This window comes from Leucopleurus acutus, assembly GCF_964270905.1.
Source record: "Leucopleurus acutus genome assembly, chromosome: 2".
Taxonomy (NCBI): Eukaryota; Metazoa; Chordata; class Mammalia; order Artiodactyla; family Delphinidae; genus Leucopleurus; species Leucopleurus acutus.
This window is the reverse complement of record NC_139143.1, coordinates 164,757,114-164,769,979: the sequence shown is the minus strand read 5'-3', so window position 1 is coordinate 164,769,979 and position 12,866 is coordinate 164,757,114. Positions and strand designations below refer to the sequence as shown.

Sequence of the window (12,866 nt, the reverse complement as noted above, 5' to 3'; positions counted from 1 at the left end):
TCCTTAATTTAATGCAAAACTTCAAAAAAATCTAAAATACCTGATTGTTCCTTTGATATATTCTTTTTGATAATAATACTTCATAGAAAACTTTGACACTTACTGGCAGATATTGAGCATGTGAAAGAGTTTAGTTGTAGAATTACAGCTTTAAGTTTCAGTTAAATAATTCTAAGTCTTTTCTTATTTTTCAGAATATCTTTTTGTTAATTTGTTAGCTATACTTAGTAAAACATAAGCTGTAATTCAGTGCTTCTCAAACTTTCCAGCAGCAGAGAGTGAATCCACATTCGCAGGATACCTGAGAGAATGTAGCCCAAAACTATTTTAGTTTACTTGCCATTGATTAAAATAGAAATTTCAGGAAGATGTAGCTAACTGTATATCTGAATCTTAAAGCTTTATATGTCCCACATACACTAACCACAGTTTCACTCTTAGGGCTTTAAAATTATTGTCCTACTCATTTATATATGTTCTTATAACTGCTTCCGTTTACAGTCAATGTGGTACTTTTTCATGGTGGGTGGTAACAGTCAGCAAAACAAAGTTAAAAGTACCTTCTGAGATAAAATCTATTATCATTCGAGTACATATTTTAACCTTAAGTTTCTCTCCATGTATCCCAAGGAACCCTACTGCTATGACTTTTTAGTTAATATAATGGAGGGGGAAAAAAGGTTCTCTATTCACGTAAATTTTAGAAATGCTGGTCAAACAGATTGTTTTTTTACTCTAGAACTTTTGGATACCATTGATATGCAAATGGTTGTTATGAATTTTCAAGACAGGACTATTTCTCCAATGTATTTAACCAGAAACTTTAGGGACCAGTATTTTGGGGGGACACCAAATTGAAACTTTGCTCTAGTCAGCAAGTAACCAGGAATATTTCACAGGGACTTTCTGGGCTTTCTCTAGTTGCAGTGAGTGAGGGCTACTTTTCCTTGCAGTGTGTGGGCTTCTCATTGCCATGGCTTCTCTTGTTGCAGAGCACAGCCTCTAGGTGTGCAGGCTTCAGTAGTTGCAGCATGCAAGCTCAGTAGTTGCAGCACATGGGCCCTAGAGTGCACGAGCTTCAGAAGTTGCAGTGCATGGGCTCAGTAGTTGTGGCACACAGGCTCTAGGGCGCACGGGCTGCAGTAGTTGTGGCACACGGGCTCAGTAGTTGTGGCTCACGGGCTCTAGAGCACAGACTCAGTAGTGTGGCACACAGGCTTAGTTGCTCCACGGCATGTGGGATCTTCCCAGACTGGGGATCGAACCCATGTCCCCTGCATTGGCAGGCAGATTCTTAACCACTGTGCCACCAGGAAAGTCCCCAAAGACCGTTCTTTACATGTCTTCCCAGCTTTATTAGACTTTTCTAACTTCTCTGAGATCAAAAGGAGGAGTCTTATTTTTTAACAGCTAAAATTAAAATCGAATCATTCCTAACCAGTATGAGATAATTTTTTTGTATCACTACTTTTAACTTTACCAGTGAACAACAGATCCTTTAACAACATTTTGGCCAAATTCTGTAACTTCTTGACATTTATGTTGGTCATATTGGTGTTTACAGCTTAGTTCCGTTTCCTCCCCTCCCCATTTTATTTTGAGATAAAATTCCCATTCATTTTTAAAACTTAAATTTACAAATAAAATTAAAGCTTGGCTTTTTCCTTCTACTCTCCACCTGCCCAAGACAGGCTCTAGAGCTTTGGTCCCAGTGTTTTGAGTAGGGGAGGGGACCATGGCCTGCCTCTGAGATACCTCCTTCCCCTCCTCCTTCTAGGACTCTAATTCATCTGGCACTGCTGACTGCCAGAATGTCAGTAGTGGGGAGATGACACAAGTCTTTCTCTAGTCCGTTCTGATTCTTTCTAATCCCTTAGCCTCCATGGAGCTGAGAACCCTCAAAGGGCAGCAGTGTCCTTCTTTAGCCCCATCTGTGGTATAGACCCCAGCCCCTTCTTTAGGTTAGATATCGCATTGCATGGCTCCATGGCCCCTCCTTCTCTACTCAACTTCATTTTTTTAGGCTCCCAGAACTGCTTCCAAGAGCTCTCATCGCTCTAGCTGTATGGAGTTGGGAGAGTGGGCCTGTAGACTCTGAACTCAGGAATAATCCAGTTGGGGAATGAGATGGGATAGTCTCTCCCTTTCTAACAGGCTCTCATCTTTACAACTCATTCTCTTGGAGTGCCCCTTACATGTCTTTAGCGGAGAGAGAGTGCCTTTCCTCACAACTGAAATTCTGTATTTTCACAAAACTCTCAGTCTCTTCCTATATTGAGAGGATAGGGGTAAGGTGAGAAGAGGCCAGAGCCCGGGATTTGATGGTAAGACCTGTCCTGAACTGTCTCCTCTCGGTGAGCCCTTGAGGGAGGGTAGCTGACTCCAAAGGTTGGTAGCTCTTTAGACTGTAAGATGCTTGGCACCTTTAGTCCCCTGCTTTGGACCTTAGTTGAAATTCTAGGACAGCAGGGAAAAAAAATCCTACTTACCATACTGTTACAAACACATTAACCGGGTGGAGCATGTGACCCCTCTGACCTACCAAAGGATATTCTTCTGAAGACATAAATGTACCTGTTGAGGAGTGGGCAGCGTCCTAAATTATAACTTCCTAATATGAATCTCCCAAACTTCGAAGATGTCCTTCTCTGTGATTTAACATTTCTTTGACTCCAGTTTAATTAGCTCTCTCTACCATTTTCTTTGGGTTCCTAACTTGGTCTTTTGCCCCAACACTCAGCACATGACCCCTTCCTTTTTTCTCACTAGGAAATTACATTGTCAGTCATGCCTACTTTCTTCCCTCCTTTCCCACAGGAAAAAGGGTCAACCTGTAGAACTGTTCTCATTCGCTCTTGCCTGCCTTAAGTTGGCATTAGTTCACCAGTTACCCTCTTTCGTATATCTTCAGTCTCCTTTAAGCTTCTGATTCCATTCCCTTAGCTTATAGTTATCCCTGTCCTAAAATACAGTTCCTTGCTCCTGCTGTTCTCCTTTAAGGTACTGTCTTTCTACCATTTGTCACCAAACTGTTGTTAAAAGGATAGCCTAAACACACTCACCAAAATGGCTAAAATTTTAAAAGACAAACAGTATTAAGGATATAGAGCAACTGGAACTCTTATACTCTCCTGGTAGGTGTGTAAATTAATGTGAACATTTTTTAAAATTGGCTGGCATTATCTACTAAACTTAAATATACGTATGCTCTATGACCAGGATTTCCACTCCAAAATAGCCAACAGAAATGCATATCTATGTTCACCAAAAGATAGTATGTTAATATTCATAGTAGCACTGGTCATAATGGTCAATACAAAAACTATCAATACAAACAGTTCAAATGCCCATGATCAGTAGATTGGATAAATAACTATACAAATGTGATTTATACAACAGTAAGAATGATACAACAGTATGTATGAATTTCACAATGTCAAATCAAAGAAGCTAGACCCAAAGGGTACATACATTATAAACTTCAAAAACAAGCAAAACTAATCTATGATGTTAAAAGTCAGGTTACAGGGAGCAGGGTGGCAGGTAGGGTAGTGACCCTGAGAGGGCACAAAGGGGCTTTGTGGTTGCAGTTAACGTTTAGTTTCTTGATTTGGGTGCTGGTTTCATGGGTATATTCTCTTTGTGAAAAATTCATCAGTCTACATGTATGGTACATGAATTTTTCTCTATATATATTTACTTCTATAAAAGGTTTACATTAAGAACAAAAAAGACTACACTTATTTCCTCTTCAACTTATAGCAAACTGCCTTCTGCCCCACCGTTATTCCTCCTTGATCTCTGTAACTTCTGACGCTGTTATAATCATGCACTCATCAAAACTGTCTACCATTTGGCTTCCACTACACATTTTATCCTACCTGTCATCTTACCCTTAGGTTTTTTCTAGGTTTCGTTCTTCTTCTACCCACTTTTTTTTTTTTTTTTTTTTTGCGGTACGTGGGCCTCTCACTGTTGTGGTCTCTCCCGTTGCGGAGCACAGACTCCGGACGCACTGGCAGGCTCAGCGGCCATGGCTCACGGGCCCAGCCGCTCTGCAGCACGTGGGATCCTCCCGGACCAGGGCACGAACCCGTGTCCCCTGCATCGGCAGGCAGACTCTCAACCACTGCGCCACCAGAGAAGCCCCCACCCACCTTTTGAAATTTTAAGTTCAGGGAATTCCCTGGCGGTCCAGTGGTTAGGACTCAGCTCTTTTACTGCCGTGGGCCTGGGTTCAGTCCCTGGTCAGGGAACTAAGATCCTGCAGGCTGTGCAGCACAGCCAAAAAGAAAAAAAATTTAAGTTCAAGTAATATTTATGACTTTGAAATCTCTTTTTACAGATACAACTTTTCTCCTGATTTCCAGATCTTGAAGTTATTTTTGATTGTACCCTCTCACCTGCCACCCTTATCTAATGGGATCCCTGAACTCTACAGAATCTATCTTCTTAGTCTAAGACCTATCTCTTATTCTTTTTTTTCTTTTTTGTCTGCATTGGGTCTTCGTTGCGGTGCGTGGGCTTTCTCTACTTGTGGCGAGCGGGGGCTACTCTTTGTTGCAGTGCACGGGCTTCTCATTGTCATGGCTTCTCTTGTGCAGCGTGGGCTCTAGGTGCGCGGGCTCAATAGTTGTGGCTCACGGGCTGTAGTGCGTAGCCTCAGTAGTTGTGGCGCACAGGCTTAGTTGCTTCGTGGCATGTGGGATCTTCCCGGACCAGGGCTCGAACCCATGCCCCCTGCATTGGCAAGTGGATTCTTAACCACTGTGCCACCAGGGAAGCCCCTATCTCTTATCCTTATCCTCACCTCCCCTGCTTAGTTCAAGTTCTCATTATTACTTTCCTATCCTGGGTGCCCTCATTTAGTCTGTTCTCATTAGATTAATTAAAACAGGTAAGATCCGGACTTCCCTGGGAGGAGGTAGGATTTGGTAGTAATTTGAACTTTATCCCCAAAATCTTGCACAATGTCTGAAAAATGATAAATATTTGCTAACGTACGAGCTAACCTGTCTCTTTTCTCCTTTACCACTGCCATTTTCATACTTCATACATTCATCATCTCATACCAGCACTAGTGCACCAGCCTCCTAATTGCTCCCCTTGCTTTTAGTCTCTTCCTGTTTTCTTTTTTTTTTTTTTCCCATGGGGGTGGTGGTGGTGGTGGTGTTTATTTAAAGTAAAAACAAAAAACAGTTCACCCATTTCTCCCACCCCTGCCTCTGGCAACCACCAATCTGTTCTCTGTATCTTTGACCATGCTTTTTAAATTATTTTTTATTCATTCATTTTGATTCCAGATATATGGCATTTGTCTTTCTCTGTCTGACTTATTTTACTTAGCATAATGTCCATATATATATATATCATAATTTCTTTATTTATCCATCGATGGACACTTAGGTTGTTTCCATGTCTTAGCTATTGCAAATATTGCTGCAATGAACATAGTGGTGCATACTTTTTGAATTAGTGTTTTTGTTTTCTTCAGATAAATACCCATAAGTGGAACTGGTAGATCATATGGTATTTCTGTTTTTAATTTTTTGAGGCACCTCCGTACTGTTTTCCATAGTGGCTGCACCAATTTACATTCTCACCAACGGTGTAGGAGGGTTCAAAAGAGAACTCTTATGCATTGTTGGTGGGAAAGTAAACTGGTGCAGCCACTATGGAAAACAGTATGGAGGTTCCTCAAAAAACTAAAAATAGAGTTGCCAAGACTTCCCTGGTGGCGCAGTGGTTAAGAATCTGCCTGCCAATGCAGGGGACATGGGTTCTAGCCCTGGTCCGGGAGATCCCACATTCCACGGAGCAACTAAGCCCATGCACCACAACTACCAAGCCTGCATTCTAGAGCCTGCGAGTCACAACTACTGAGCCCACGTGCCACAACTACTGAAGCCTGCACGCCTAGAGCCCATGCTCCACAGCAAGAGATACCACCGCAATGAGAAGCCCTCACACAGCAACGAAGAGTAGCCCTGCTCACCGCATCTAGAGAAAGCCTGCATGCAGCAATGAAGACCCAATGCAGCCATAATTAATTAATTAGTTAATTAATTAATTAATTTAAAAAAATAATAATGAAAATAGAGTTGCCATATGATCCTGCAGTCCCACTCTTGGGCATGTACCCAGAGAAAACTATAAATACAAAAGATACATGTGGGGGGCTTCCCTGGTGGCGCAGTGGTTAAGAATCCACGTGCCAATGCAGGGAACACGGATTCGAGCCCTGGTCTGGGAAGACCCCACATGCCGCGGAGCAACTAGGCCCGTGTGCCACAACTACTGAGCCTGTGCTCTAGAGCCTGTGAGCCACAACTACTGCAGCCCGCGTGCCTAGAGCCCGTGCTCCACAGCAAGAGAAGCCACCACGAGAAGCACGTGCACCGCAACAAAGAGTAGCCCCTGCTCACCGCAACTAAAGAAAGCCCACACACAGCAACAAAGACCCAAAGCAGCCAAAGATAGACAGACAGACAGACAAATAGATAGATAGGTAGATAGATAAATTTTTCAAAAAGAAGGAAAGGAAGTGAGGGAATTTAGTAAAAAAAAAAGGTACATGAGGGACTTCCCTGGTGGTACAGTGGTAAAGAATCTGCTTTCCAATGCAGGGGACATGGGTTCGATCCCTGGTCGGGGAACTAAGATCCCACATGCCGCAGGGCAACTAAACCTGTGCGCCACAACTATTGAGCTCTCACACCTCAATGAGAGAGCCTGCATGCCACAAACTACAGAGCCCATGCACTCTGGAGCCTGTGCGCCACAACTAGAGAAAGAAAAACCAGCATACCACAACTAGAGAGAAGCCCGTGTGCCACAACTAGAGAGAGAAAACCCGCGCGCTGCAACAAGAGATCCCGCATGCTTCAACTAAGACCCGACACAGCCAAAAAAATAGAGAAAATAAATAAATTAAATAAATAATTTTTTTTTAAATTTATTTTTGCAGTACACGGGCCTCTCACTGCTGTGGTCTCTCCCGTTGCGGAGCACAGGCTCTGGACACCCAGGCTCAGCGGCCATGGCTCACGGGCCTAGCTGCTCTGTGGCATGTGGGATCTTCCAGGACCAGGGCACGAACCCGTGTCCCCTGCATCGGCAGGCAGACTCTCAACCACTGCGCCACCAGGGAAGCCCAATAAATATTTTTTTTAAAAAAAGAAGATACATGCACTCAAGTGTTCATTGCAGCACTATTTACAATAGCCAGGACATGGATACAACCTAAATGTCCATCAACAGATGAATGGATAAAGAAGATGTGGTATATATTACAATGGAATACTACTCAGCCATAAAAAAGAATGAAATAATGTTATTTGCAGCAACATGGATGGACCTAGAGATTATCCTACTAAGTCAAGTAAGTCAGAAAGAGAAAGACAAATACCATATGGTATCACTTAATGCGGAATCAAAAATATGACACAAATGAACTTATCTACAAAACAGGAACAGACTCACAGACATAGAAAACAGACTTGTGGTTGCTGAGGGTGGCAGGGGTGATGGATGGGGAGTTTGGGACTAGTAGATGCAAACTATTATATATAGAATGGATAAACAACAAGGCCCTACTGTATAGCACAGGGAACTATATTTAGTATCCTGTGATAAACCATAATGGAAAATAATATTAAAAAGAATGTATATATATGTATAACTGAATCACTTTGCTGTATACCAAAAACTAACACGACATTGTAAATCAACTATACTTCAATACAATAAATTTTTTTTTAAAAAAGTTCCCAGGGAATTCCCTGGCAGTCCAGTGGTTAGGACTTCCACGTTTCCACGCAGGGGGCACAAATTCAATCCCTGGAACTAAGATCTCGCATGCCCCACCATGTGCCCCACCCCCCAAAAAAAAAAGTTCCCTTTTCTGTCATCACTAACACTTGTCATTTCTAATCTTTCGGATAATAGCCATTCCAACAAGTATGAGGTGATATCACGTTGTGATTTTGATTTGCATTTCCCTGATGAGTAATGATGTTAACCTTTTTTTCATGTGCCTGTTGACCATCTGTATGTCTTCTTTGGAAAAATGTCTATTCAGATCTGCCCGTTTTTCAACTGGATTTTTTTCTTTTGCTATGAATTTTATGAGTTCTTTATATATTTTGGATATTAACCCCTTATCAGATACATGATTTGCAAATATTTTCTCCCATTTAGTAGGTTGCCTTTTTGTTTTCCTGATGGCTTCCTTTGCTGTGCAGAAGCTTTTTAATTTGGTGTAGTCCTACTTGTTTATTTTTGGTTTTGTTGCTTTTGCTTTTGGTGTCAGATCAGAAAAAATCATCACCAAGACCTATGTCAAGGAGCTTATTGCCTATGTTTTCTTCCAGGAGTTTTATGGTTTCAGGTCTTACATTTAAGTCTTTAAACCATTTTGAGTTAATTTTAGTGTATAGTGTATGGTGTAAGATAGCGCTCCATTTTCATTCTTTGCATGTGGCTGTCCAGTTTTCCCAACCCCATTTATTGAAGAGACTGTCCTCTCCCCATTGTAAGTTCTTGCCTCCTTTGTCATAAATTAATTGATCATATATGCATGGTTTATTTCTGGGCTCTATTCTGATCCACTGATCTATCTATGTGCCTGTTTTGACCATACTGTTTAATTAGTATAGCTTTATAATATACAGTCCCCAACATATGATAGTTTGACTATTTTTTGACTTTGTAGTGGTGCAAAAGTGATATGCATTCAGTAGAAACTGTACTTCAGATTTTGAATTTTGGTCTTTTCCCCAGCCAGTGTTACACAGTACAACACTCTCATGATGCTGGGCAGCAGCAGCAAGCCACAGCTGCCAAGCAGTCACATGATCACAGGGTAAAAAACTGATACACTTACAACCATTCTGCACCCATATAGCCATTCTGTTTTTCACTTTCAGTACAGTATTCAATAAATTACATGAGGTATTTAACACTTTATTGTAAAATAAGCTTTGTGTTCGATGATTTTGCCCAACTATTGGCTAACATAAGTGTTCTGAACACGTTTGAGTTAGGCTAGGCTAAGCTATGAGGTTCGGTAGGTTAGGTATATTAAATGCATTTTGACTTAGGATATCTTCAACTTAAAATGGGTTTATTGGAACATAACCCCATCGTAAGTCAACGAAGATCTGTATAATATTTTATTTCTTTTTCTTGGCTAATTTCACTGGCTAGGACTTTCAATAACTATGTTAAATAAAAGTGGTGAGAGTGGGCATCTTTGTCTTTGTTCCTGATCTTAGAGTATGATTGAGTATGATGTTAGCTGTGGGCTTGTCATATGTGGCCTTTATTATGTTGAAGTACGTTCCCTCTGTACCTGTATTGTTCACAGTCTTTATTATAAATACTCAAATGCTTTTTCTGCCTCTATTGAGATGATCATATGATTTTTATCCTTCATTTTGTTAATGTGGTGTATCACATTGATTGATTTGCACATGTTGACCCATCCTTACATCCTAGAATAAATCCCCCTTAATCATGGTTTATGATCCTTTTAATGTATTGTTGAAGTTGGTTTGCTAATATTTTGTCGAGGATTTTTGCATCTATGTTCATTAGGGATATCGGCCTGTAATTCTTTTCTTGAGGCATCCTTGTCTGGTTTTGGTATCAAGGTAATGCTAGCCTTGTAAAATGAGTTTGGAAGAGTTCCCTCCTCTTCTATTTTTTGGAAGTTTGAGAAGGATTGGTATTAATTCTTCTTTGAATGTTTGGTAAAATTCACCAGTAAAGCTGTCTGGTCCTGGACTTTTATTTTTTGGGAGGCTTTTGATTACTGATTCAATCACTAGTAATAGGTCTGTTCAGATTTTCTATTTTCTGCTTCATCATGATTCTGTTTCTAACCCATCCTCCATATTACTGCTGATGTTACTTTTATAAAACCCCCAATCTTATCACACCCAAAACCTCTCCTGTTAAAAAAAAAGCTGTGCAGTGCTTTCCCTGCTGCCTACAAGTGAAAGTTCAAATTCCTAAGCATGTCATTCAGTCTGATTCCAAATGTTCATTTCAATTTCATCTTTTTCCCCTCATGCCCCATCCCATATTCTGTTCATCCTAGTCTATTAGCTATTCCCCAAATGTGCCATGAAACTTTATGCCCCCGTGCTTTTGTTAAGGCTGTTCATTCTCTCCAGTGTCTCCTCACCCTACCCATCCCATAATGGCCAAATCTCACTCATTCCCCTCTTGGTGAAGAACCCCCAGGGCTCACCCTCACAATTACTTCCTTTGGTATTCTCATATAAGAGAATACCAAATACCAATACTGGTACATATAAGTACCAGTAGTACTATAGCCATTTATTAGTTGTTTTATAATTACAGATGTTCTATTTCCTCTACTCCTCTACTGAATTATGTTTCCATTGTTTTGACTTTGTTTTTCTTTGAATTCACAGTTCCTAGCATAGTGACTAATACATAGGAGCTCAACTAATGTTCTTGTTTTTTTATTATGGTAAAAAACACATAACATACAATGTACCATTTTAACCATTTTTAAATATACAGTTCTGTGACGTTAAGTAATTCACATTATTCTGCAGTCATACCACCTTCTATCTATGGAACTTTTTCATCTTCCCTGATACTCTGTACTCATTAAACACTAACTCCCCATTCCCACATCCCCGCAACCCATGGTGATCACCATTCTACTTTCTGTCTCTATGAACTCGACTACTTCAGGTAGCTCATGTAAGCGAATTGTACAATATTTGTCCTTTTGTGACTGGTTTATTTCACTTAGCAGAACATCATCAAGGTTCATCCATGTTGTAGTATGTGGCAGATTTTTCTTCCTTTTTTTTTTTTTTCTTTTTTTTTTTTTCTTCTTCCTTTTTAAGACTGAATAGTATTCCGTTATATATATATATACACACACCACCTTTTATTATACATTCATCCATCAGTGGATACTTGGATTGTGTCCACCTTCTGGCTATTGTGAATAATGCTGCTTTGAACCTAGGTGTGCAAATATCTGTTCGAGTCCCTGTTTTTACTTCTTTGGGATATATACCCAAAATCAACTAAATGTTTTTTTATTGATTATTAAATTAGGATATATTTTGCTAATGTACAAAGCTTGTTTTTTCACTTAACTTAGTCTGTGGTGAATATTTATTTAAAAGTTTAGAAATCAGCAGAATATTCTGTTGCCTTCTATAGGGTACCAGCCGTCCTTCACACTATCATGTTTTATGGGATGATAACTGCTTTACTGCAGATGAACTTCAACTGCTAACTTACCAGCTCTGCCACACTTACGTGCGCTGCACACGATCTGTTTCTATACCTGCACCAGCGTATTATGCTCACCTGGTAGCATTTAGAGCCAGATATCATCTTGTGGACAAAGAACATGACAGGTAATATAAAAGCATAACAAGTACAGATTCTCACCCAAATCCAAGTATGCTCTGTGTGTTAGGATTTTCGTGGGAAATTTCTTTAAGTGTTTACATGTAAGTAGGTGCCTCTGTCTTTGCCATAAAGTACTGCCATTTAGAATTAAAGTTCCACAGGCTGTTAGAAGAGTCAGTGATCCAAATGAAAAGCTATGATAGAACTGACTGCCCAAGATGAGGGTTCCTATTAAAATGTGCAGTCTGGGCTTATTAGTAATAGTGTAATGTAGTGATTTTGTTGCTTTACCAGATTAATTCAAGGGAGAGATTATTGGTAATAAAAGTGATATATACAGACAGAATTATAGGATGTCTTGGATTTACTTCTAAATAGTCCTGGAGAGGTGAGAGATGTAAAACAGAATTGGCCTTGAGTTAATAATTATTGAAACTGGATGATGGACATGTAGGAGTTCATTATACCGGCCTCTTATTTGTTTTTTAATTTTTAAAAAATTTTCTACAAATAATATTTTTCAGAATTTTTACATCAGAATAGGGTTTGGTTTTGTGTTCACTGCCACTTTTCTTACAGTGCTGAAGGAAGTCACGTTTCAGGACAGAGCAATGGACGAGATCCACAAGCTCTTGCCAAGGCTGTACAGATTCACCAAGATACCTTACGCACAATGTACTTTGCTTAAAAAGTCTAAGAATATTCTCTGAGAGGAAGAACTGGAAGATGAATCAACATACAACTTATGTTTCCAGTGGAGTCAGCTGAGTGGGGATGCCTCCAGCCAAACAGAAACCAACACTGTGTGGGGGCCAGGGTATGATCTTTATGTTGATACAAGGAAGATTGTTTACTTCATCAAGGAACACAGCACCATTATGCAATATGAAACCAGCCAACTGCTTTTTTGTGCGGTCTCCTGTAGGAAGTATCGCGATCATTTAGTTTTCACTTTCTTGTAGTCTAACCCTTTTAATGCCTTTACCTCAAGTTGCTTGGCAGCACAACTCTTTGCAAAAAAAAAAAGTAAAGAAAAAGTAAATGATGTTTTTTTAAAAAACACACCTATATGAATAATCAAAGTGATTGTTCACAATTATGTGTGCAAAAAATGTGCATTCATGTATTCTTGTAAAAGTTATCTGTATATTTTACTTATATACATGCATACTGCATATGCATATATATCTGTATCTACACTGATAATAGATATATATGTATCTCTGTATATATTTTATAGTTCATTCCATTGGGGAACTTTCTTTCCCTTTTATTATCCTCCCACCACCACTATGATTTCTCTCTCTACCGCCCTTGCCTTCATCACCTACATTTGTTTTTCCCTGATGCTACCAGTAACATTCAGATGTTCATGTATCTGGTTCATTTGAATATGAAGCATGGCAAACTAGGTTTTTATTTTGCACGCCCTACTCCTGTCTTGTCTCATACATAAT

At 39.9% G+C, this 12,866-nt stretch overlaps 1 protein-coding gene across 4 annotated transcripts in view; it reads left to right on the top strand.

Annotated features, from left to right (window-relative positions):
* LOC309958664 (protein argonaute-3) overlaps positions 1-12,520 on the top strand; it is a 128,049-nt gene extending 115,529 nt beyond the window's left edge. For all 4 annotated transcript variants that reach the window (XM_082834748.1, XM_082834747.1, XM_082834749.1 and 1 more), the window contains 2 exons: positions 11,215-11,414; positions 11,989-12,520. In XM_082834748.1, coding sequence (XP_082690874.1) covers positions 11,215-11,414; positions 11,989-12,097 — 309 coding nt within the window. In that variant the 3' untranslated portion in view covers positions 12,098-12,520. The remainder of the gene's footprint in view (positions 1-11,214; positions 11,415-11,988) is intronic.
* Positions 12,521-12,866: the final 346 nt, after the last annotated feature.